The sequence below is a fragment of the Triturus cristatus genome, chromosome 3_1, assembly GCF_964204655.1.
Source record: "Triturus cristatus chromosome 3_1, aTriCri1.1, whole genome shotgun sequence".
NCBI lineage: Eukaryota > Metazoa > Chordata > Amphibia > Caudata > Salamandridae > Triturus > Triturus cristatus.
The window spans coordinates 1,043,857,373-1,043,881,831 of NC_140583.1; the positions used below are offsets into that span (position 1 = coordinate 1,043,857,373).

At 43.5% G+C, this 24,459-nt stretch overlaps 1 protein-coding gene across 1 annotated transcript in view; it reads left to right on the forward strand.

Annotated features, from left to right (window-relative positions):
• Positions 1-9,027, forward strand: part of SIK2 (salt inducible kinase 2) — a 352,896-nt gene extending 343,869 nt beyond the window's left edge. The window contains exons 13-15 of the mRNA XM_085645799.1: positions 282-395; positions 949-1,040; positions 7,265-9,027. Coding sequence (XP_085501925.1) covers positions 282-395; positions 949-1,040; positions 7,265-7,844 — 786 coding nt within the window. The 3' untranslated portion in view covers positions 7,845-9,027. The remainder of the gene's footprint in view (positions 1-281; positions 396-948; positions 1,041-7,264) is intronic.
• Positions 9,028-24,459: the final 15,432 nt, after the last annotated feature.

The window sequence follows — 24,459 nt, forward strand, 5'->3', positions numbered from 1 at the left end:
CTTGGGAAAAGAAGTCACTAGAAACATGCAAGAGTGGCATGTTGTAAAACTGAAAATATTGCCCGCAAGGGCTATGTAGTAATACGTTACTGTAAACATAAAGGGATGTCAATAACTGGGCTCTTGTTTAGCTTGAATACAATATTATTACCTGATCTCAGACCAGGTTCCAGAGAACAATTTAAATACAAAGTTAAAATAAACCTACCTCGCAAAGTTTGAGTTTCACACCAGTTACGAACCTTTTTTGGGAATGCTTTATTTGGTTCTTCTATTTGTAGGATGATTTTGCTCAACAAATGAAGAATATCACCACCTTCCCCAACGGAGTTCATCCTGAATTGCTGTCCAGACGACAAAGCCTGGAAACACATTATTTGCAGCACAGATTGCAGGTATGTTGGCCTGAAGCTGTAAACTAAGTGCAGAGTAGTGATGTTTCTCTGGGTTAGTGTTAGGGTCTCTAAAACCAAAGTCTCTGAAAGTTTGGGATAAGTGGACTTTCCATTTCATTTTTAAATCACTTTTCATACTGGTGTTAGCCTGTGTATAAATATAATAGCTTTGACAGATGGATCACAAGAACACCAAAGGTTTGGCGAAGAACCACATAGTCTGGTAAGATGTGGGCAAGCTAGAATTAGACCAAAATAGTGGTAGATCTTCACCAACTGCTGAATGATTTAAAGGCGGAGTGAGTCCTCTGGTGATTCATACATATGTTGTTCTTTTAAGCAGTCTTACCAGTTTTGAAAGGACGTTTTCACAGCAATCACAAATGCATCCTGAAATGGAGACAGCGCGTAGCCAAGATTTACGACGCACAGTTTGCGACGCACGTTTCACAGACATGGTGTGCCGACACTTTGGCTGCTAGGGATTTCAAAAGCATTTGCCTTCATAGTTTGGTGCCTTCGGTCATCTCTTGTATTTTTGTGACTGTTACAGAAAGTCAGCTTGCTTGCAAATGCCCAGAACAGTTGCCAGTTGTACTGTAAAGAAGCGCCCAGAAGCCTAGAGCAGCAGTTACAGGAACACAGGTAAGAGGACTGTTGAAAGTGTATACTTACGTGAAATAAGGGGACCTTGGTCCAAACCTACCACATTTATTTTTCCCCTCCCCGGTCGGAGAATGTCTCTCTTAATTAACTAAAATAAACAGGAGATTTTAATGTATGCTGGGAAACGGCTGACCCCTCAATATTTCTTGAAGTTATGCTTACTTGCTTTTACCAAGAAAACACCTGCTATAACTTCCTAAAAACAAAGTGACAACTGTCCTGAGACACACTTGGACACTAAGTTTAATTGTTGATTTTGTTTTAAAGAGGAATGTAGTAGATTGCACTGAGGCTTTTATCTGCCATCAGTACCTATTTATCCGGGAACCTGAAAGAGATTACTGAAATTAGAATCCTAAAACATTTACTAATCTCGCTTGCCAATTTTGAGATCCTAGGAGAATTGGCACAATGGGCCTTGCAATGCTTGACTGCTACAGATATTTGTGTAGATTATTAGTTAACCCAAAAGGTTTATTGTTAGTTAATGAGAAACCTCAGATAATTTCATATTCTGCACTACACAGTCAGGATGATGTTTGGGTCCTTGTAATCCTTATATGGCCCTAATATTAATGTTACCGTAAAAGTTATTAGTAAGTTAATAAGAAAGCTTAAGTGTTTATGAAGCTTCAGTGGCTGTGTCTGGATCGTTTGTGGCTCCACGGAAGCTTAATGATCTGCCTAGAGGTACCTATAGATTCATGCCTTTCTACATAACATTAGATATCTAGGGACACTCACTTATCTTTGGCTGTTACTTCTTTATCTCCCAGATCCTTATGGATGTTTTACTGAATACAATTTAGCTTCATCCCTCTTCATTCCTAATCCACTTCTCCAAGGAGAATGGATTGTCTTAGTCTCTGAGTGAGTACAAAACATGATTGTCTAATTCAAGCCTACTTCTGCGTGCTCTTTTAACTACACAAGCACATTTTGCACTTCTGTTGTCATATGAAAATAGTCAAACATGGTAATTACTTTTCTGATGCCTACGTCTAGCTGCAGTTTGCTCACTTTTGAATCCTCCCAGGAAACAGACTTGATCAAGAAATATTTCCTGCATGCTATCAGGTGGCACCAGGACTGTATTTTGGCCTAGGGGAACTAGTCTCACCTCCGGGGTGCCAAGATCTAGATACCGGTCTCACAGTTCTGACCTAAGAAGTTGCTTTGTATAATATTTTCAGTCTACTCCGCCAGTGAAGTTCATCAAATTTCATTGTTTACTTTACTTTCCCTAAACTCCATCTCAGTGGCATCACTAAATCTGATTTTTAGGAGGGATGCACAAGGGGCCACAGAGAACTGGTGGTGTGACCTAGAAACAGGTGATCAGGAAGACTATGCTCATGTATGTTGTGTATATATGAGTTTATGTACAGATGGGGCTCCAGCCATACTAGCCCATCCCTCTCCCACCACCCCTCCAGAAATGCCACTTATCCCTCTGGTTCCCTTTATCTCGATCCTTCTTCCTTCTCCCTCTCACCCTTACCTCTTCCCATGGACTCTCTTCTCCATTTTAGTATTTAAATTGGTGATTCAACTTAGGGGTTGAGGGGAAAACATTTGTGTTCCCAGGCTGGTCACTGCTCTGAGGTAATCTGACCTGTGCGCACAAATGGACTGCCCTCTAGGGGCACGAATGGGAGGGGTAGAGGGGGGAAAGGAGGACTGAGAAGGATCAGGAGAGGTGTCAAATTTAGTTTCACCTAGGACACTGTGTGAGTAAAGGCCGACCCTGGGCGGGAACATTGAGCCCCAGGTTAGTTCTGTTGCACTTGCAGAAGGGACATAATGGAATCACATATAGGTGAAATGCATGCCTGCTGATTGTTCCTCTTCTAACGCTCCAACCATCATTTTTTGGGTGTTTACCTACGGGCAAGTTCGAACACTGACTGTGCACAAGGAATATGTCCCCCCTCCCATACCCCTGCCACCTTTCCCAAAGTCATCAGGTTTAAAACCCTTGCTGCTCGTGCAGGAAGCAGATCTTGATCACATATTCACATGATGGCAGTATGTGGTGTTAGGGCTTCAAAAATAAATCTAAGTCCTGTAATGAATGCTCCTTAATGAGCATGAAGGCAGCCATGAAGTGTGAAGTGAGGCTGCATGTCGCCTAACACAAGAGGAGTTACCCATAGGTCGGATCGAAGTTCTACAGTAGCGACCGGTCTCAGTCCAGGTCACCTTCTTGAAGTAAGGCCAGGATGAAGTTGAAAGACACGGTGCAGAATATACATAACATTTCCAAGCAGTATGTTAGCCTCGATCCCAGTACTTTCGAAGGCTAGAAGTAACTTTTGAATCGGACTCTATTGCAGTCCAGAGGCTCAAACTGGTTTCCACAATGACGATAAGGCAGACAGTTTGCTCATCTCTCGCTAAACTGATGCTGTACTTCTCGACAGGGCGGTCCAAGGGCAAGTCCAACTCTGTCTCCCCAGGGAATTATCCAGACCACTAGAGCAGAATGCCTCTTTTGCAGTGGTCATTTGCAGCGCTGCAGAGGATTAGGAGCTACAGTTGCTTACGGCAAAGACTAAGGCCAATTTGCTTTCTGGAATTCTTGTGGCAGACTCTTCCATTTCTGAGCTTTTGCTGCTTTTCAGTGAGGCTCTGACTGAGGCTGTCGTGGTGGCCCCGGCCAAACCTTGTCTAGCACCACAAGTGAGCTGTCCAATGACTCAACACCACCGGCCAGCTCCTTGGCATCTGGCCTTCTCGATGCAGCCTCCAACGCCAAGAGACTGGTTTTAAAGGTGTCCACAATTAACGTGAACCCAAATGCCTTTCCTACCACTTCTGACAAAAGTCTTGACAGGAGGGTTTCCTCTTCTATAATTTGGCCAAAGGGTTTTTGTAGGCTGTGAGTTTTTAGAGCCACTACAGACATGCAATGTGGAATATGGCCAGTGAGATCTTAACTGCCCTTTCTAAGGAGTTTTAAAACACCTTCGCACAGACGTTGATTGATCATCAAGTCTGTTGGCCACGGCATGGGTACCAGTGTTGTTCAATGCCGTGCTGGATGCTTACCACCGTATTTTCCAGGACTGTTCAGGTATCCCTGATGGACATGCCATTTGAGGACTTCAGGCTCTTTCAGTGAAAGCAGACTCAGCCCTGAAGTGCTTTAACAATAGCCAGGCCACGACTTGCTTGCTGGGGTTGCAGTGTCCTGCCCGCCAATTCCACCAGCATTAACAGAAGTTCCAAAGCTATTGCCAGGCTTGGCCTTCTGACATAGGCAGCCCTTCCAGCCTCCCCAGCAGCCTACCCGACCCTTCCATAGCTGAAAGAGGCCTTGGCAATGACTGTGGCCACTAGCAAATGTAGCAATCCTCCTTTCCTTCTACATGACCGCCACCAAGCCAGAAGTGGCATCTGCACCCAGAGGTGGTTTGAGAAATCTTTGCCCAGTGCGCATGCCTTGGCTAGATCTTTTTTATACAGCTAAGAACGTTCAGTGTCAAGCCTTTGGCATCCTAGAGAGGCCACTTGGTATTTAGACAGAATATCGGAAACAAAAATATCATGAGGCAAAATACTGTGTCGGATATCAAGGAGAAATATTGTGAAGGTAAGTTTCTATAGGTAAGCAACATTTTACTAGATATAAATCCACTTATATGTACCTTGCCGGTATATTTATCGTCAAGGTACGTAGATGTGGAATTAGGAATAGTAAATCTATACTTACCAATTTACACTTACCTTCTCGATAGTTTGATCCTCATTATTTTTGACACGATATACTGTCCACACTATATTTTTGTTTCCAAAATTCTGTCAGTGATCCGGCCCCTTTCCACCCCTTGGAGATGTGTTGCATCTTTAATGGGACTCCAGCGTCCTCTACCATGCTACTATTTCCTAGAGTTATGAAGAAGTTCAGAAGGGGATAGGCTTAGTTCATCCTTAGGGTCGGCTTTAGGGTGGTACAGCTGGTGCAGACGCACCTGACGCTGACCTTGACAGTGCTGTGTTTAGAAATAACGTATGGGTTTACAAGCACCTGCTGCAGAGTTTCCTGTGTGTCCAGCATGTGTCGGGCAACAATAAAATGTCACTATAACTCTGGTGATTAATGTTCCTGCTGGAGAGAGATCGGGTTTTGTCTAGTGGCAGCCTGACTCATCATAAAGTAGCAGAAAAGGAAAGTGTACTACGTAGATTACAGAACTGAATTTTATGTGGATAGCTCAGTGAGTTACCGCTTTTGTCACAGAGATCCCTTTGTTACTTGCAGTTCACAAGTTACGATCTTAATATGCCACAGTGATTTACGGACTGTCCTCCAAGAACATGCAAACTAAATAGTAAAGTTTAGGACGTTGTGTTCTTTTCCCAGTCTCATCATTTATTCCTAATGTTGCTGAAAATGTTTTTTGGGTAGAAATACATTATTATTAGTAAAGCCAACCCCAACTAGCACTTTAAAACAAAAGAAATGGATTTGTGAGAGAGGGTTTATGGAGAGATGAGCACTGGTTGAGGGTGGTAGTGAGGGAATCTGTGGGGAAGGTCATGTGGGGAGGGGGCATAATAATTGTCGCACTGGGCGACACCAACGCTGAAGCCAGTCTTGCTCATCCTGATAGCCCCAGTTGGTCTAGGAGAGTTTGGTACTCCAAGTTTCTGAATCTGAGCATTTGTCCTCTGATCAGCTATCTCATTGGGTGGATCTGCGGTCCCATCAACAGGGTAGGGTTCTGCCTCTGTACCTCAGCAATTTACATCTCTATGTTGGGTGATTGAGCGGAACTGGGAGAAGAGGCTTCACTGGCTGGATCCTAAGCAGTTCCTTAAGACTAAAGAATACTGGGTGGACAACCAGTTCTTTTGGATTCACCAGTGCAAATAAAGGAAGGGCAGCCAGAAAGGGACCTTGTCCAGCTTGATTATCCTGCTTATCAAACTGTGCAACATCTTTGCCAAGAGAAAGCCACCAAATTAGGCCTTCTTCCACCAGGGTGAATGCTGCAACTGTAGCCTTGGCTAGAGGCGGTCCTCTGTTGGACATCTGCCTGTCGCCACATGGGCTTCTGTCTTTACCTTCACCGGGCACCACTTTCTCGATTTTCAGGTCTGCAGAGAGTGGCATTTTGCCCTTCTGGTCCTGCAGGACTTTCTGGTGTGAAGTCCACTCCCCATGTTCACGGTGCTGCTACCACCTTACCATTGATTCTAAAGGTGAGGCATCTACACTTAAAAGTATCCATCTGAAGAATAAGTTACGTGTCTTCTGTAATGGTCATATTAATGGCTACTCTAACCACAGATTCCTTACGCTGCTCCCTCCTCCTTGTTTTGCAGGTGGACTTCTGTTTAGTCATGAGGACCCAATTTAGGTTGAGCACACTGTCTGATAATTTGTCAGTTACTCCGCTTCTGTGGTTGCGGAAGTTGCTTGTGAAACTGACATTGCGCAGATGTGGCCCCTATATGTGGCTTCACATAGCCACTTTCATAGTTGGTACAGAACTGCCTAATGGTACCGCCTGCTAACTCATGGAAGCTTTGCATGAAAAATTTCCAGATCTAGCTTGGCCCCACTGGGATTCAAAAGTGTTTACGATGTTTAGTAAGATTTTGTTAGTGTTTTTCTTCTCTAACTTTCTAAATTATACCACTCCTAATGCTAAATCCTATCAAATTTGCAAGTGTTTGTTGTCTGGTAATGTAAATAGTACATAATATTTATCAAGCTCTTTTATGCTTATGGAAGCATGTATTTTACAAATCACAGACCTAATCATGTCTGCTTTCAAAGTTTTGAAAATAGTTTTCTCCTATGATTTGGATAATTTGGTCACCGTTAAGCAACTTGGTCTGAAAACTGGCAGTACTCATTTTATTTAGTTGAACTTGTAACAACATTGGGAAACTGATCTGCTTTTATTTGAACTATAAAATCTGTTTCAACGCTATTGATTAAACATCCTGTCTAGCACCATTATACGAATTAAGGATGTTTGTTTTTCATGTCCACATTAACTGAAACTTATATTAAGGTTGACAAAGCAGAATGTCATAAATGAAGTGTTTATTGTAACAGCCAAAACCATTCAATGATCAATTAACTAAATTTTCTCCTCTGCCTGTTGAAGAGCCATAACTGGAAAATGTTACAGTAGTTTAAAAATGAACTTTTATGTTTATGAGATGACTCTCTGTTTTATATGCAGGTTGTACCAGAAGCGCCTCCTGCTCCAGAAGCAGTCTCAGCTGCAAGCATACTTTAACCAGATGCAAATCGCTGAAAACACCTATCCACGGTCACCTCAACAGCTGCCGCTATCACATCAGGATGCACAACCGCAGACAGGACAGTTTAGCCTGTCGCAGCCTTTGAGCCCGGTCATGGAGCCCACCACTGACGACATGCAATACGACCCTTACCTCAGTCAGTACCACAACCTTCAACTCCAAAGCCAGCAGATACAGAACCATCCACAGTCGAATCAAGCCCACCTTGGTCCTACTTCCCACCTCCAGCCGCAGTCTCTGACGTACTCTTTCCAGCCCTGTGAAATGTCAGGTGCTCCTGTGCCGGAGCACGAGTATGATACACAGTGCCAGTACCCCATGAACCAAGTCCACCATAGTGACAAGACGCTTCTGGCCGATGGTCAAACTGGCTCGGTTACACAAGAACCTCAATCAGCCTATGAGACCTTAGCACCCTCTGAGCTACCTCAAATCTTTGACTGCGAAATGATGGAGACTGTTGACTCCCAACATAGTGGCTATGTTCTCGTTAATTAGCCTCATCCCCACAGTGTTACTGTCTTCACGTGGAAAACAGATGAAAGGAATGAAGGAAAAGCGTGTGAATTTTTTGTTTTGTTCAAATTCTTGAATAAAAATTCATGCCTAATTTTCCTAACTGGAAGCTCATAGAGGTTTGGAAGAGCTGTCCAAGAGTCCTTGTCGGAGGCATGGCTGTTACCAGGTGGCTGGTTGGTTGATGCCATTTGCCACTAGGCACCCCATGTCGTAAGCTTGGTTCAGCCAAGAGCCTGGGAGGAAGGATGGATCTTGCACATTTACTGGGCTGAGTATTTGGCATTTGTTTATAGGAAGTGGACTTAGACTCCAAGGCGGAGCTTCTAAGATACTCACATTTAACCAAATCCAACTTGGTAATGCACATTAAACATGGAGATTGTGTAGTGGAGAAAGACCATTGGAGTTACTGGCAATAATAGCAATATCGATTTCTGGGTGCCACGTTGGTAGCCGTAAGGCAGAATCTAAATCATTCTAATGCACAACAGAATGACATTAATGTGCGTTGGACGCTACTGGTTGGCAATAGTCCAATAGTACCCACTAAAGGATGCTGGAATGCAACAGATTGAAGTGCCCATCACTTGTGGCACCTTAAACCTTGTAATTTACTTGTAGTTGGCAAATGAGAGTACCTCTTAGCACAAACAAGGGACGGCGACTGGGACAAGACTGATGCCTAGTTAAGCCCCCTGCAACCCACCCAAGTAGTATATTGTCATAAATGTTCAGATTAAGAAATCTGCAGTATTGGGGCAAAACTGCAGCTGAAATGTAACTCTGCAGAATTTTAATGACATTAAACTAGGATTGAAGAACCCTAGGGACCAATAAATATCGAAGTACCAGCTGAGTTGCAATGAGGAATAACGAGAGCAGGAAACGACGTCAGAGTGACCCTTACTAAAGGAGACATTCTCTCCACAGCAGCCTCTTGTGGAGGCAGTATATATCCAGCCCATCTCTGGTCACTGGAGATGCATTTGTTACAAGACTGTCCTTTGTTTGCTTTTGAAAACAAGATAATATTAACTGTATTTTGAACTTACAGTCTACCGTGTTGTTGGTTGTTTATTAAGCTTTGTAAATTTATGGACAATTTAGGGTTTTAGACAATATCAATACAAAGCAGCCAGTGTTTAAAAAAAAAAAAAAAAAAGTGGCGTGTGATAGTGCTGTGCCTTCTTCTGTTCTTTATCTTTTCAGATATATGCTTTTTCTTTTATGAAGAAAATTAGACCGTTTGCGTCGAGGCTACAGCCAAAGTCCCTTCAGAGTTTAGGTTTGTGTTCCACTGTGTGGAACCCTAAAAAGTGTTTTAAATGACTTCAGTGTTTGATTGCTTCTGTCTAAAGAGTTTAAGAAGTATTACAGCAATATTTAATAATATTTAATGTCAAGAACTGTTGATGTGTTATTAACAATGGTGTTAGGAGGGTAGTATGATTTTTCAATTCATTGGGGGTAATTTTTCTTTTCAAATCAGGGAGGCACAGTGGCAGGCTGGACCATAGAGGAACTCAAGAGAACTCCTGCAAAACAGGGGCTATGGTAGTCTGTCACATGTAAGCACTGTTTCAGTCTTTTGTGTAGAACAGCCCAGTAAGGTATTTTGGCAGCAGCACTTTCATTGCTAATGTTCTATTACTTGGGTACAATGGGTCAACTTAATGAAAATTCGCACCCAAGCATCTTAAATGACAAACTGAGCATCTCAGAGCAATGCCACGCGCAGACGTTATTTACCAAGCTTTGCACCGGAGCTAATTCATGATGCAAATGAGCGAATCTTTGGGAATTCTCTCTGCACACGAATCTCTTAGATGCTCTCCATGCATCGTTGGATTGGCAGATAAGCAAAGCGTAGTAAATAAGTCAAGATAAATATTGCCTTTTTTGCCATCTGTCTCCCCTTGGGTCCACATAAGTCACATTTTTCAGCGGATTTGAGTCATTGTATTTCGTCACATGCTGTTTCACCAGTCTGGCCTGAAAACTGTTGGTTTGATTATTTTCTTCATTTCCAAAGCATATGAGAGAACACCTAAAAATTTTAAAATCTGATGTAATGTTTGTACAGTGTTAAATTATGTTCCCAGCAAGATTCCTTTTTGAGGACAGCTCACAAGTAGACCTTGTGTTTAGCAGTGCCCCCGGTCTTATGCCACTGATGTAGTTTCCACTAACGGATATTAGCGATACCCCTGCAAGCACACTTAATCGAGATAGCAACAGGTTTTTAAAGCTTTGAACATGATTTGTTTAACTTCATCCATGGTCTTCTGAGATGCTGCATGCTATCAAATTGTTGCTTCTTCACCATAGTCTACTGATCTTCTCCGAATATGGCACCTTTCCCATTTATGTACTGTTATGGACTTCTCAATTATATAGAGCGTTTAAACAAACATAATGCCTGCTTGTAGTATGGATGATGCTGAGGGAGAGAGATGGCCCGTGGCCCATAGCTAAATTTCAAATACACAGTATTGAAATAAACATTTTTATGCAAAGTTTTTCTTTTTTGAACAAAACAGCATTTTTCAGGGAAAAAGGACGAACCATGAAAACGAGGGAGTGAGCTCTGCAAATCCATTCTTGTAGATATGTCTTGGAGCACGATGCTAATTTATCTGGCTTGTTGGGTTCCTCAGCTTAGCTTGCTGCATCTGCCAGTTCATAAATTTTTTGATAGTATTGCACCTTCTTTTTGGGTTGCTGATGAATAAGTTATCGGATTGCTATCAAATATTGCTTTTTCATGGGGTTCAGGGTATTCCATTAGGTTTTCCAGTTTTGTCAGTCCCTTTTACCATTTTCTTAAATGTTATACACATCTCTCCTTTACATTTCTATAAACAATTGTAAAACAACTGTGGGTGGCTCCTCCTAGTGTGACCTAAAGCTGGGCATTGCAGGATCCCCCATCTGATTTTCCCTGTAAGACCATAGTAGAGCCATGAGTGTGTCCTATACGTGCCACAGTTAACTGCTGCACTCTTAGCATCAGATCGATTGGTCTTCTCTGAAAGAGTCCTGTAAAAGATACTGCTGTCACAGACCCATTGAAGCTAGGGCCAAAGTAGACACTTTCTTCCATAGGAGTGCTCTGTGTGTGATTTGGGGTATAGCATGCTGTACACATTGACAGCAGTGGCATCACTGTCCTATTAGTGAACTTAAAGACTAAGTACTTCCAGAGGGTTGCAGCGGCTGGACCGAAATTGGTCACTTGTCAGATTATCCATGCACAGATGTCTGCTGATTTTCTCTAGAGGTCAGGCTGTATCTTTAGTATGAGACTGCTAAGGCCTATTTTAACATTCACATGAAAAGCTCCCCTTTCAGGATCAAAAAGGGTTTTATTCATGGGCATATTGCATATTCATATAGCATTCCGGCAATAAAATGGCCAGTATGTGGCCTTGGCTTCTTCCTAGTTAGTGCCTACCCACAAGACCGATTATTCTCGAACACTCAAACATATGCGGCTGATCAAAGCTCCACAAATTTCCTCATCACTAGTTTCATCTAGTGCAATAGGTCAGTAAGAGACATTTATTTAACTATCACTTTAAAGAGAAGATCTTCGGTCTTCACATCCTGATTGGGTAGCTGGTAGACTAAACTCTTCTAATGAGATGGGGCTCTCAGGATTGCTTTATCCTGTAATCACACCGACTACGCCTTTCATGGGGAAAAAAGAGCTCCGCCACTGTTGGCGATCATCCGTTAACTTTAAATACACCGTGCCAACATTTAAAAATAAATGCTACGTCAGACCTCATAATGTGATGGACACATTGTGCTCTCAGAAATGTTTACTCCTCATTTATCCTGGACAGTTATTGTGTAAAGTGAGATAGTAACAGTATGGGAAACCAATGTATGAAATATCATTGTTTTGAAATTGGCTGTAACAGGATTTGTCTTAAATATATCAAGGAAACCTTTTTCGTCTGCCTTGACTCTGGTTCTGTTTTGCTTATGTGTTTTTCAGGTATGTTTAGTTGAGCTATAAGGGCGAGACTTACAAGGCCATTTTACGACCCCTCCTTTGTGATTTGCCAAATCACAAGATTAGCAGTCAAAAGTGGTGTTAAGTATGTATTGAACCAATTTTGCGAGTCAGAAAAGCCTTTGTCATTTGCAAAACTGGGTTTGAACCAATACCGTATCGCAATTATGACAAGTCATGAAAGGGGTGTCTCCTTCTAATTGTGATTAGAAGTGGTATGTAGCAGTGGTTTATGGTGGTTTATGACTGCAGTTGTAGTCACAAACCATTGATCAGTTACCAGCAAATTTAGCACTTAGCAACGCGTGCTTTTACCACGCGGTACATAACGTGATCGTTACAACGACCGCGTTGTTACCACACGTGCCTTTACATCGCCAGATGTTTCAACGACTTGCGCTAGGTGGCGTGCTGGATTTAGGAATAGAATAAATTACTATTCCAACTCCGGTTAGCGCAACAGCAATGAAGGTGTTGGATTTCAAATCCAACACCTTCCCTGGTGTTGCACGCCACCTACCGCAAGTCTTTGAAACGTCTTGCGATGTAAAGGCAGGTGTGGTAACAATGCAGTCGTTGTAACGACCGCGTTATGTACCTGCGTGGTATTGTATTGTCAGCGTTGTAAACGCTGTTTCCCGTTAACAGCACATCAAAGGAGGTGTTAACCAATCCGCAAGGAAAAAGTGTCCCTTCCGGGCACCTTCCACTTTGCGAATGGTGCTGGGTGACATCAGGGTCCCACCGCCTGCTCCCTTCTAAATTTTCCCTAAAGGAATTTTTTCTTTTTTGTAAAGATACACTGGTCGCTTTAAGGAACACAGGCTGCTTTATAACCAAAAATTGTTTTCCACTTGAGTGCAAACATAGGGATGGGTTTGTAGGTCGCCTACTTGTGTTTGTAGTCAGAGAGGTTTGCAAATACCAACCTGTCCAATCAATATTTCGTAGGTAGGCAGCCCCCCCAGGACTGGTGATTTTGCCAAGTGACCTATTACAAAATTTACATTGCAAAATGAGAGACTAGTCGTATACATAGGCTGCACAGTTTGCAACCTTTTTCTTACTACATGTGGCCCGGAGTTCTTAATGGTTTAAAAAAAATGCACTTGCAATAAAATCATTTACATTGGCTTACATTAGGACAGGAAGATTATTGTCCCTGTAGTCGAACCTATGTCATACAGGAAGTCTGGCTTTGCAAATGGTGCCACCTACGAATTGAGTAAGGAATTTTTTTAGTTGTTTTTTACCCCAGTCTGTCAACACAAAATAATACTCCTGTCCGAGTGAAGTGGAGATGGTAGGGTACTGCCAGATGTTAAAGGATAAAGAAGGCAATAGGCAGAATTCCTGCATTTATCCAGTCCTCGCTGAAATAGTACATATTCTGTAGAAAACTCTTTTTGGAGTTCGCCCGTATTCTATCCACTGCACCCAAACCAGTTATAAGAGGGGTGTGTGTGAGAAGATACACGACTTTCATTCACCATACTAGGCTACTTTTGCAAGTCTTCTCCTTAAACTTTATAAAGTTTTTTTCCTAATTTTTGTGTGGATTGCAGTCTTCAAAACTGAGCTTGGCATTAGAAAGAATCCACATTGTATCTCTCTATCCTGGATTAGAGTTCCTTCTGTCTTGTGGGAGTAATCACCTACACAGTCCAATAACATTACTTCTATGGGAAGTTTAACTTGAGCATTATCTACTTTGACCAGTATGACTGAAAATTTGCACATCCATTGAATTGTATACGTTTGCTGCTTCTCTGAGTAGACACTCAATTGGTAAACGAACAGATGACTGATACATTGTTGAACCAATTGTCTTGGTGCTTTGTTCACCTCATTTGAAAGGTCTAACCTCTCGTATCATTCCCCAGCTGCATTAAATATGCAATTATGTAACAAAGAGGTATAATGTGACAACAAACTGAGAACACCCATATTGGAAAAACATGGACTGTGAAATGTAGGCATAAATATTGACCACACATAAGTGTATCACTACAAAAAATTCGACATATACTCGTACTATCAAGGACTTGCCCTATATACAATATGGCTCAATTTATTTGAACATTTTGTGAAGAGATATCTATTTACAGTCTGTACTTTGGCAGTCTTTATGTTTGAAATCAGTTTTTTTTTCTGTTGAATTCTGTTACTCAAATATTTACTAAACCAATCCAATGCTATGTTTTTCATGCTCAAGATGTTTCTGTTTGGCATTTTGTCGGTTTACAAGACGACACAATTTTATCGATAAAACATTCCTCTCTTTTGGGCCATTGCCTATACCAGTCATTGTAACCTGGTACTCAAGCTCCCTTGATGAGATCAACCAGTGCCACTCCCAGAATGCAATAGTCTATTCATTGAAAGCCTATTACAGGAGCATTCTGTCCACCAGCCATCGTTATCTATGAAAACTTTGGGTAAATCAAAGATACATTTAACATGTAAGACCTGTTCGCAATCGATATACTCATAATGTTCAGACTTTGCGCACCCTCTGGTTGTTCTAAATGGAGCATGCTAACGTCTCTTAATCACAACTGAAAGTTGGAGATTTGGCCCGTTCCATTGATAACTTTGCTGGCCTATGTAATAAGTGTACGAGTAATTTACTAACCTTACATGTGGTTGAGTTTGTGCCATGGTTTCTGAAGCAATCAGCAAGGAAATTCAAAATATGGCAAGCACATCAAGCAAATAGTGTGTTTAACAAAATACTTTACAGTATATTGTAATGTCACCATAAAATAAAGGTGATGTTTACACCATATATTCGTTTTGAAAACTTATTTAATCTTCGACTGTTGTTTTGATTGTATTTGGGGAGAAGCATACCAGTATTAGTTGATGGACACGATTGGCTTCTTGTTATTTGGGTGAGAGGGGTGGATTGCTCATGTGGTGGCTACAGATGCAGTTCAGCAAAGAAGGCGCAGGAGTTGGAGACAGAGCGAGTCCCAGTTCCTGGGTAAGCAGAGAAACACATTGTGTGATTGTGAGCAGATCCTGTCTGAATAACAGTCCAGATTCCAAGATTAAAGCACTTCGATGTCCCTCAGGTTGATGTTGACTGGCTTAGAAAATGTGGCATCCACTGCATACCCCAGTGTACCGCACGGTGGAGTTTAAACAGAATATCAATTAACAATTACAGACTGCAGTGCCTCAAAGTTTCAGTCAGCGAGGTGACCTGTGGAGCACCAAGTAAATGTATTCGAACCTTGATGTGCCTAGCGTAAGCCTATGGCTGTCACCAGAACACAATGTATCCATTTTTGGTCTCTTTACCTACTACAGCCCTACGGAAGTTGTGTCCTTGGTTCATTGCAATCGTAGCAGCGTACAGTGGTCCATGCTAGAATTGTTTTCCCGTTGACTTGAAATCCTCTGATAAATGTACTCATCTCATCCATGTACCATCTTGTCCGGTCAGAATGCTCACTAACCGAAGGCAAGTAGGACACTTAAAATGCACCAAGTAAAATAAAACCAAGGGGAATTCCGTGGAAGTATACGGCAGATACCATTTTCAAATACCCCATCAGTGGACCCATGCTGTTACCACTTTCATCCAGCCATATTTGTTTTATCCAGTATCAGCGTATATTCAGCGAATTGCAGTTTCACTCTTGCCATTCCAAGAATGAACCTATAGGTCCACAGAAAGACCAGGCTTTTAAAAACAAAAGAGGACAACCTAAAAAAGTCCCCATGACAAGAAACCACTCACCAGCTGCTCATTTTTTCAAACACTTGCCCTGCTGGACTGAAAACGGGCGCAAGACATTATTATAACCTCAATATCAGTGGGCTTCTGTCGTCATGGTGTCCAATGGCTTTCTCAACGAGACACGTGCAATGTGCAGAATCTTAAATTAATGTGGCCAGTCTGCAGGCAGAAGCAAGTATGCCAGGAACAAGGGGCTTCATAGGGTTTTTGTTTGCATCCATTTGTGGTGAGGTCTCGATTTTAAGGTGTGACTGTGCCTCTTTCTTAATAAGCATCAGCATTAAATCCTTTAAATAACAGGTGGATTGGGACATTTTACGATGGAGTAATAATAAGTATGAGAAACATACGGGCTCCATTTTTTTAAACCGAATTTCTGTATATATTCTCCCATTGGCTATCCAATGCAAAGAAGCTAGGGACCTCACCATAGACAAGAAAAACTCCTGTCTTAAAGGAAAAAGTGCAATATGTCATCTGTGTGTATCAATTCTCCTGTTTGTCTTTCAAATAAAATTGTGAGAAAAGTCTCTCAATGCCTTCAAGCCACTCAAACTTGGATCAGCAGTCTGCCAAATGGTTGAAAGAGACATGTTCTAAGATAAAGAACCTGTTCTTAGAATTCACAAGAATTATCTAAAAAAAAATACTAACACAGAAATATATACTAAAGTAGTCTTCGTTTTTGACAAGTACTTGTATATTAAAACTGCTTTAAAAGGAATTATTCCATTTGTGTTGTGTTTAAGATAAAACGTGCTCTACTGTACGATAAATATCAGCTTTATTTTCTTGTGATACAAGTGACTTTGAAGAGACTTTGGTTTGATGTGTATGGGATAAGGTCTAATCTCATTCAGAGGAAAGTGCAATACATGTGTGGTACGTTTTGTTAATTTAAATTTTTTAAGACCTAGAAATTTTAGCCTTGCTTTTGGGGTTATTGCACTAGTTCCGTAAGCTCTCGATGTATGCCAGAGCTGTCTTTTTAACAGCTCGGCCATGTCATCTGTAGTATGCAACTGATGTGATAGAACTTGTAAAGCAATTCCAATGTATTACAATAATAAAGATTATGTACTTTCACTTTTTTTTTATTGTTGGTGAGCAGTATTGACATCTACAAAATGCGTGAAACATATAGAGATGTGTATAGTATATGTAGAGAATTGTTTTGTTCTCTGAATAGTCAAACAACCATCCATGTTCTCCTTCAGAACAAAAAGACTTAATTAATCCTTCCGAATTTAATTTTGCATTTCCTTTCATTATGAATTTTCAAATCTGCTTCATAAGATGCCAAAGGTTACATTGGAAACAAAATATTAGATTATTATTATTACAGCTCGTATGTGGCTCTGTGTGCAAAATTACATTACTACATCATTTGATTCATTTTGTCTAAAAAAAAAAAAACCACGAAAAACAAAAAATACTGTCAAACTTCAATTAAGAAAAAAACTGGAAAAAAATTCTCTTAAAAATACAGATAATAAAATCGTCACTTTCGAGATTTAAAATTGGAGGTCTGTATTTGTCAGAGGAAGAAAAGCTGCGTTAAGTTTAGGCATGTTGCCATTTCATTTCTGCATATACCAGTGTATGCTGGTACATTTGCTTGTAAATAAGTCGGAGTCCTCCTGAGAATACAGAGTCAACGATTCCCAGTAGCACTCATGTAATTCATTTGCACGTCAACGGGGCTGCAATCCATTAGATAATAGGATTTGGGGGAATGACATCTGAGTTTTGATATTTCCATTACTTGTCAAATTACTGTGCCTAAAAACCTCAAGTTATATCCCCCTGTTAAAGCCCATAGAGGCTCAAGCATGTCCTGCTCTGCATTTGTTGCCACTTGGGGTGTGGCCAGCTGCTCAGGCCAGACAGGTTCTTTTTGGAGTAGGTGTCCATCTGAACTGAATCAAGACTTGGAACAAAAACTGATTTGATACTATTCACGCAGTGTACCACCTAAGTAGCTTGCAGAACATGAGTGCCTATCACACAATATTTAGATAAAAACGTTCACCCAAATAACACACTAAATCTCTGAAGTGCTCAGACTTATCCATTAACCAGGCAATCCATTTGCACATTTTCATTTGACTCTTCATTTGCCTCTAAAATGTCTCAGACAACTCAAAATTAACAAATAATATCCACTAACCCCACCGAAAATTAAACAAAGATAAGTTTGCTATTCTCAAATACTTTTCCCAGAGAAAAGGATTGTAGTGCATACTCTTAATGATTTGGTGAAAAAATGAATAAGCAATGCAATGCTTCAATTACACTTAGGCATTTCTTCCACTTAACATTAGAATTAAAGGAGACCGGTGCCCTTCTAATTTTTTTCCCTCTGTGTAGAAGTGACATGTATTAGCACACAACTTTCTTAGTTCTGAGTGGCAATTGATGTTTTTTTAATTGTTAGACTGTTGTGCTTTAGGTGTCAATTTTTACTAACCGATAAAACCCCTCCGAAAGAGAAACAAACACCATCAATGTAAACAACATATGAAGACTTGATAGACATCTGCACAACCGCAAAATCCAAAATACAATTCAAAGAAAAGGAAACAAAGAGTGAATGAGTTATCATTTCTATTTGTTTCTGAAGGGGCCAACACAATGTAACTTTGTTATAAAGGATCGCAGCAAGAATGACTGGTCTAAGATTAATCTGCTTGAGGTTTGTTTTTTAGGTATGTCACAAAAGTAGTATTTCTTCTTCCTATTGTTTCCTCCAGTGTTGTGTGCTTGGCTTAAAGGTGCAGTGTTTAGAAGCATGATTTGGGTCTGATCGAATTATTTTATACACTGTAGAGAATCTGGGGATATTAAAAATCATATTTGATCCTTAGGCTGTGTATATACTTTCACTGACTTGTGAAATAGCTTGCTCATAATAATCATGGCCAATGGGTACTATAACATTTACTTACAGACACGATTTACAACTCTGATACATCAGCCCCTTCTTTAACAAGTCCGTATTAATAGCATGTCATCTGTCAAACATCCCAGGTTTTAAACGATCAATGCAAGGTGTAAGAACAGGTGCCTGTGAAAAGAGTGCTATCACCATGCACATGGGATGTTTGTAAAAACATTACACATGACTTTTCACATACCAACATAATTCATAACTGCAAGTTGTCCCCATTGTTATTTGTAAAACTTTCATTGAATCCTGGCTTTTCCCCCATCTTTACTTCACTGCTGGGGTTTTGAGCCCATAGGTAAATGTTAACAAAAAAGGTTACAGCCCATAATGCAATGTGATTCTGTTAAAAGGTCAAGACTGACAAATTGAGACACTTGAATCACAGTTTTCAGAATCTTTGGTTGGCAACATTTTCAGTGGAGACAATCAGCTATAAAAATATCCACTCAGCAACAGCACAACCTTAATGTAGTCAGGCAAAGAATGTAGAAAAGTAATGTTAGGCATCTAGTTGCAGGTGCCTTAGAATGCAGAGGTACAGATAAATCTGTTGTAATTCACAATTTAAAAGGTTTTAACAAGGTACTATGCTGTTGGCAGGGTTGACCACCACTAAAATGTTATAATATACACTAAGGAGTAGGTGAATAGCCCCAACCGTGTCCAGGAATTTGTTCATTAGTCCTGTAAACCAGACAGACGTTTCACAGAGTGAGTGTGAGAGGTAATGAAATGTGAGAGGGTAATGGGATGTGAGTGAGTGAAATACAGACTTTCTCTCTTTAAGCAGCCTAAAGTAAGTCAATTGAACACCCTGTTAGTAGGAAGACACTACACGTCCCACATTACTTCTCCTTTAATTAAATATGTGCTGCAGGTGAAAGAGGCTAAGAAGAGCTATCTGCAGGCTAAGATTGACATCGCAAGCAATAAGGGCAAGGAGATCTTTAGCTTTGTGAAGTCGTTCACCTCCCCCAAGGCAGCGGTTAAGGCATCTCCACACTCGGCTGAATGGACCTGCCAGATGGCCCTATCCCTCCACAATAAGATTGTCACGATCCAGCAGTCTTTTTGCTTGGATACAGTGGAGGACCCAGCCCCACATCCGACACTGGACAGAGAATCTGGTCCCCGGCAACTCCTGGCACTATTACAATTCCCAGCTATACAACTGGACGAATCGCTTACATATCTCAAGGGTCTTAAGTCCAGCTCTCCGGAGAGCGCATGTCCTGCAAAATTATTAGCATCTGTAACCCCCACTATAAACCCCATGGTAAACAAGGTGCTAAACACACCCCTCTCCACCGGAATTGTGCCGTCCATTTGGAAGCAGGCAAAAGTTCTGCCGCTCCTTAAATTGTCTGCGGGCCCAAAAGTTCATGCAAACTATAGACCTCGTCCCAACTCTCTAAGATACCAGAGAAGCATGTTAACAGAGCAATCTCGGATTATGCAGAAAGTCACAATCTACTGCATTTGACTCAATCTAGCTTTAGGGCTAATTACAGCACAGACAGCTCTGTTGGAAGTGACGGAGCACTTAACGGAACAGCTTGAAAGTAAGATGGTGGTCGCGTAAGTGCGGCTGAAAGCGGACCTCCACCCTGCTAGAGCCGATTAGGGAGTATTGCTTGCTGGAGCACCTCCTCCCCAGGGGCCATTAGCTTGCTATGCGCAGCATACGTCTGCTGGAGGGTGAATCCAAACTGTTCTGGGATCAGCCCAAGTGGAATCCTAAGAGCGGTAAAACATCTGCTTTGGCTATCCAGAATATGCAGAGGAGGATCAGCTGGTGGAACAAGGAGGCACCCCCAGAGGGCAACTGTGAGAGCAATGGAGCCAAAGAACCAGGCATGCCGAAACCCAAGGGGGTAATGTGATTTCAAGCAGTGAAGGGCGAGGGAAGCCCAGCATGCAGCGGAGTACCGCAAGAGATCAAAATCCTGATAAAGGGAGGTAGAAAAAGCAGCATGGGGGTGGCGGGCTTGGAAGCCCTCAGTACCATAGTGGGTTTTTCCAAGAGACTCCCCCTACCCACCCAGGAATCAGGACAAACAATTACTGATCAGGAGCAGGCGAGACTTCCACACTGCTCCCTTCCAAGCCAGACTAAAGACACTAATTAGGAGGCCCGACTGTAGGACGCAATGGTGTCATCATTGAAGGCCCCCTTCATGGAGCTCGAGTAGGGGGGGCGACAGATGCTGTTATGATACCAGGTCTCTTGGAGAATGCCAGCTCTCTATCCGTGAATGCCAGGATAACCCCCATTACCCACCCAACAACTGGAGTGTCGGCAGCCAGTAAAACCAATATAAAGGTCAGTGAAATGCTGCAGTGAGGGCCCACAGGAGAACAAAGAGAGGGGGAGGGCACTAAAAGCTTTGTAGGCACTGACACAGGCATTGATTCTGGTATCAGAGAGGAGAAAGGAAGGGAGGGCGAACTTTCCGGGAACAGTGTCTCTGTAAGATCTGGATATGTATTAACCTATAGAGAAAGAAGTCTTCAAGAAGGACAAAAAAAGGAGAAACATCCCTTTATCAAATATAGGCACAGAAACTGAAGTGGCTGAACACTTTTTCTCTGTCAGATCAATCAGACTGGTCAGGGGAGGATTCGCAATCTCTAGAAGGCAACTCTACAAGAGAGTCAAAACAGAGCACTTTGAGTGCATCAAGCGAGGAAAGCGAAGGAGGCGACTCTCCCTCAGGTGACTTGGACGATAAAATCCCATGGCCAACCATCAAGGAAATCCCATTGAGGGAAACCAGTAGCGTAGCCAGGGATGAGGATGTCCTAAAGTGGGACTATTCTGCCATACCCAGGCTGGGGGGGGGTGGAGAGTTCAGTGGAAGTTTAGAAGAAATCAAATCAGGGTGGGTCAACCGACTCAGCCACACTCTGGGATTATGTCCCACAGAAAAGAGACTCGGACAGATAGCCACAGTGCCCTGATGACCACCAGGAAACTGCAAAGACTTGGTGGCAAAGCCATGCTCAGAATTTTCTGATAGTATGGAAGTGTTGGAAAACAAGGTGGCAATTCTGGAGGCTGAAGTGGTAACTAACACGAATTCTGTTGCAGCACATAAATCGCAATTAGTTGAAACCCAATGGCAATTTTAGGAATTTGAAAACCGGCTGCGATGTAATACCCTCAGAGTTCTGGGTGTAGCCGAAGGTATGGAAGGCAATGATACAAGGGTGTATATAGTTGTTATTTAAGACTGCTTTTCCTGAGTTGGTAGGCTGGAACTGGGAGCATGAGGTACAGCGAGCCCATAGATTACTATTTATGCAAAAAACTATCTACACAAGATGGGGGCAGTGCTATTCTGGTCTTTTTAGAGAGCTTTCTTCTTAGACAGGTTGTATTTGAAAGGGATTACCCAGACTAGGTGTCCTGCTGAAGGATGTACATTTTTTGTGAAGCCAGATTTTTGCCATGCAACACTTTTTGTGTGTAGGATTTCCAAGAAGACCTCGAGGTTCAAACCATGTGGCTCCTGTCACTACGCTATATTGGTTACAGACCCCCACCTCGTGTGCCTTTGATACCTGGAGAGTGGCTATAACCTAAAGTAGTGTTCCGACTGCCAGGCCATGGCACCGAAAGCTGAGGGAGCAGTCCCTAAAGCTGCTTGCGGGCCGGTGTCTGGAGCCTTGGCAAAAAAATAGCCTTCTGAAGGCCTCCGAGCTCATTCCACCAGAGCTAAGGCAGCCACCACGTGGTGTCCCAGTTCTTGACATCTGCCCGGTGGCTACGTGGGCATCCCTGCACACGTTTTGCAAGCATTATTGCCCGGACAATCGGGTGCGTAGGGACGGTCTCTTTGGCCTTTCAGTCCTACAGGACTATATGAAAGAAATACGTTAGTTAGATTCCTTACCTTAGAATATTTTTCGTCAGCAATACACTTGCGCGTCGGTAGGCGTCGTCTTTGACTCCGCATCTGTCATCGGCGTGATCGCCGGGATGATGTCGTTGGAGTACTTAGAAGCCGCCCTCGCGCGCTGACGTCAGTTCTTTTTTCTGTGCCAGTAAGCGAAGATCCGGGAAGAGCATACCCTTAGTCACTTTTTGACTAACTTTTTGGGCATTTTTGTCTCACCTTTTCGAGTCGACTTCGACTCCCGGTGCCGGTAGGGATGCCCGGGTTCAAGCCGTGTGACGTCTGTTACCGACTGATGTCGGTTACCGACCCCCCCCACCATCGGTGTCTCTACTGCCTTGGGTCTGACCATGATGACAAGTCGTGTCCTGACTGCCGGGTCTTGACCTCCAAGGCTAGGCGGGAGCGGTCCCGCAAGCTCCTCGAGCTCCGGCAGTCGGCTCCACGCCGCTCGAGGTCCCGGTTGAGGAGGAGGTCGAGGGACTGGTCACGGAGCCGAAGTCATCACCGCTCGTCGAGATCGAAGTCCTCGCATTCAGGTAAGTCGAGGCACAGTAAAAAGAAGTCGAAGAAGCGACACCGCTCTTCTGACTCCCCTCGCTGGTCACGCGACTCGGCCGAGGGTTTGCAGGAGTCGCGTCTTGCCCCATACCCTCCGGTCCATGGGCTTCACGCGACTCCGGGCGAGATTCGGGAGTTCCTCGTGGCCATGAGAAGTCTCGCGAGGCCTGCCGGCGTGCCTACGGGCCCCGCAGGTCCGACTTATTCTGTGGTGGTGCGCAGGGCTGCCAAGGCCCTTCACCTGGAGCTCCCTGCAGCGGCCGTGAGGACTAACCTCCTCACTGAGGTGCTTCAACCGCCAGTAAGCTCTTCGGAGCCTCTACTGCAGTTCAATGAGGCCCTCACCGATGTTCTGATGGGCACTTGGTCCAAGCCCTCTACAGTCTCTCCTGTGGATCGGAACGTGGCCCCGCGCCACCGCCCTGCTCCGGGCGACCCCAGCTTTCTGTTGGTACACCCCACCCCTGAGTCTGGTTATCCAGGCCTCTACGTCCCAGACCCCCTTCCCATCCGCTCCTCCGGATCGGGAATCCAAAAGGTAGGAGCAGTTTGGGAAGAAACTGTTTTCCTCCCTTAGTTTGGGGTTGCGATCCATTAATACCGCGTGCCTTTTGGACCGTTACACCCACTCCTTGTGGGATATGGTGGCGGACATGCTGCCTCAGTATCCGGAGGAGGCCAGGACACGGCTCGCCCAGTCTCTTGCTGAGGGGCGGGATGCAGCACGGTACTCCATTCGATGTGGACTTGGCACCACGGACTCGCTGGGTAGAGCGATTGTGACGACTGTGGCGATTCGTCGTCACGCCTGGCTGAGGTCCACAAACTTTTCAGGGGATGTCCAGAGCACCCTCATGGACATACCCTTCGATGGCCGTCGCCTTTTTGGCGACAAAGCGGATAGTGCGCTGGAGCGCTTTAAGGACTCCAGGGCTATGGCCAAGTCCTTGGGCCTCTCGGCCCTGCAACTGTAAACATCTGCTTTTCACCCCTTTCGTGGCCAAGGGAGGAGCGCCCCACACATTCATCCAGCCACAGGCTGCTGAACCAGCCTCAACGCGGACGTGGATTCCGCCGTGGCGGAGCAGGGAGACAGAGAGCCAGTCAGTCCACGTCTGCTCCCACAGCATCTGCCTCAAAGCCTTCCTAGTCTGAGCTTTCAGGCCCATTCCACGCCAGTGGGAGGCAGAGTTCGCCATCACCTGCTCCACTGGCGTACCATCACGTCGGACAGGTGGGTGCTGCAAATCGTCCGAAGGGGCTATTCCCTCCCCTTCGAGGCGACCCCTCCAGCCATGCCACTGCAGTACCACCGCATGTCGGGGGATCACTTGCAACTTCTGCAGGAGGAAGTTACGGCCCTCTTGGCCAAGGGGGCCATCGAGCGCGTTCCTGCCCCAGAAGTAGGACGGGGT